This window comes from Melitaea cinxia, chromosome 8, assembly GCF_905220565.1.
Source record: "Melitaea cinxia chromosome 8, ilMelCinx1.1, whole genome shotgun sequence".
NCBI lineage: Eukaryota > Metazoa > Arthropoda > Insecta > Lepidoptera > Nymphalidae > Melitaea > Melitaea cinxia.
This window is the reverse complement of record NC_059401.1, coordinates 10,857,998-10,860,109: the sequence shown is the minus strand read 5'-3', so window position 1 is coordinate 10,860,109 and position 2,112 is coordinate 10,857,998. Positions and strand designations below refer to the sequence as shown.

The 2,112-nt window shown below is 32.3% G+C and overlaps 1 protein-coding gene across 1 annotated transcript; it reads right to left on the bottom strand.

The window, feature by feature from the left end:
- Positions 1 to 982: 982 nt before the first annotated feature.
- Positions 983 to 1,702, bottom strand: LOC123655597 (histidine-rich glycoprotein-like). The gene has a single exon (XM_045591362.1). It carries the CDS (start codon positions 1,700 to 1,702, stop codon positions 983 to 985), a length of 720 nt encoding a protein of 239 aa, XP_045447318.1.
- Between the last annotated feature and the right edge of the window lie 410 nt (positions 1,703 to 2,112).

Here is a 2,112-nt window from a genome sequence, read left to right as displayed (position 1 = left end):
TAAAGTACGTAGATCTTAATAAACATAATTACTACAATGAGATTATATTTCATAAAATTAATTTTGAGTAATAGGATAAGTACTCGCTTACTTAATAATTATTTCTCGACTTTATAATTAACATTTTCAAAATTTATTTTGATTTCACATTTAAATAGGTACTAGTACAGAAAGTAAGCAACTTAATGCTTGTGTTATAGGTAACAGCCGATTATATTATCCCCAGATTCAAGGTGGGAATCGAATCCACAACCCCGGAGCAGAAAGCAGTCAAATATATATAAAGAGAGAAAATAATAATAAATTATTTGACCAAATACTGTAAAATTTTATAATCTGCCAAACTGCGTGACAGTATATCGGCGGAATTAATGCTTGTTAACATATAATATTATACAATATTCAATTTTTTACGATATATCTATCATAAAATAATCTATATCTATCTCAAATTAATTAAATGTGTTCATTTGTTATGAATAACAAGCCCAAAAATAAGCTCTTTTATCAGAAGTATACGCTAAAAATAACTGAATTTCATGTATCTTTTTAATCAAATATTTAGCTCCCCTAATGACCAAAACTAATATACATTGTGAAAGAATTCCTTAGTAGGCGTATACATTTTAAAATAGCCCTATTAGTTAATATTCATGAGTTTATTTTGTATGTTTCAATAATTCAGGCTTAACGATAATAAAATATACAGCCACTTGTTATTGTACTTAGGTTAAATTAAGGTTTTCAGTGTATATCTTCCTCTATTTAATTTTAATTTACTGAGCTATAAAATTATAGTGTTTTCGTCGTTCAGTCTTTGCGCTAAAATTGACTAACATAGAGTTACATTTGTAACAGAAAAACATTGTTACAATTGTAATAAATTATCAAACTCTTTATTTACATACGACAAAATAATCAACAATAACAAAATGCATAATTTTATCGATTTCGTTTCGAAAACTGACTATCATTTGATATATTAATGTCCCTTCCAGCCCCAATCTTTGTGTTCTTCGTGGGCTCCTTTGTTACCGTGTTCTGCGTGCTGTCCCCAGTATTCGTCGTTACCACCTTCGTCATGATGACCTTTTGTTTCGTGATGATGACCGCCCTTTTCATGATGTCCCTTTTCTCCATGTTCATTTTCGTAAAAACCGCCTTCTTTGTGTCCTTTATGGAAATCACCACCCTTTTTGTAACCACCTTCGTGATGATCTCCACCGTAATTTTCTTCAAAACCTGATTCGCCATGCTTGTCATGGAAATGTTTGTCCTTCTTAAACTCGTCTAATTTATGTATTCCATGATGACCTTTTGTAGAACGTCCTTTATGATAATGTCCTTTTTCCTCAAAACTGTTGCCCTTTTCACCCTTTTCTCCGTGCTGGTGTTCATCAAAGTAGCCATCGTCATGGTGATGGTGCTTTTTATGTCCTCCGCTTTCTCCGAACTCACCTTTATTTCCCTCATGATGGGAGTATCCTTTCTTGCCAGAGTCATAACTGTGATGGCCTTTGTAACCTTTTTCAGCAAATCCTCCATTTTCAGCGTGATGATTACCATGGTGTTCAACACCTTCACCCTTTTCCCAAAGATGTGACGCTGCTTCCTCGAGATCTGCTTCTCGCTTATGACGAACATCTCTAGCACAAGCGGTTGCAGCCACAACCAAGAAACCAAACAAGGTAGTTCCTCTCATGTTCCTGTTGTCCTGGATTCGGTAAGCTGTTACCAAATGATGCATGTTGTTTATTTCTCAGAGTTTATATAGTATTGCCAATACCACACTGTGTAGAATTTAATGTCAGGGTAACTCAATAACGACGGCCACAAAAAAGCAAGTGACCTAAATTATTTATAAATGATATTCATTGTTTGTTACCGTTTTTAATATTCATCTCAATTAGGTTACATTTCTACATTCTACTGTTTGGTTATATTAAATAAGCTTTCAATTTATTACAAATAAAATCAATGCAAATTTTATAGTCAAAAGGAATATTGCTGGACGATGTTCTCGGTTTAATAATAATTGTATTTAATACAAATTCAATTAAGAATATAAATATAAAAATTTAATATGTCACAAACAAATAGTTTACGTAAATC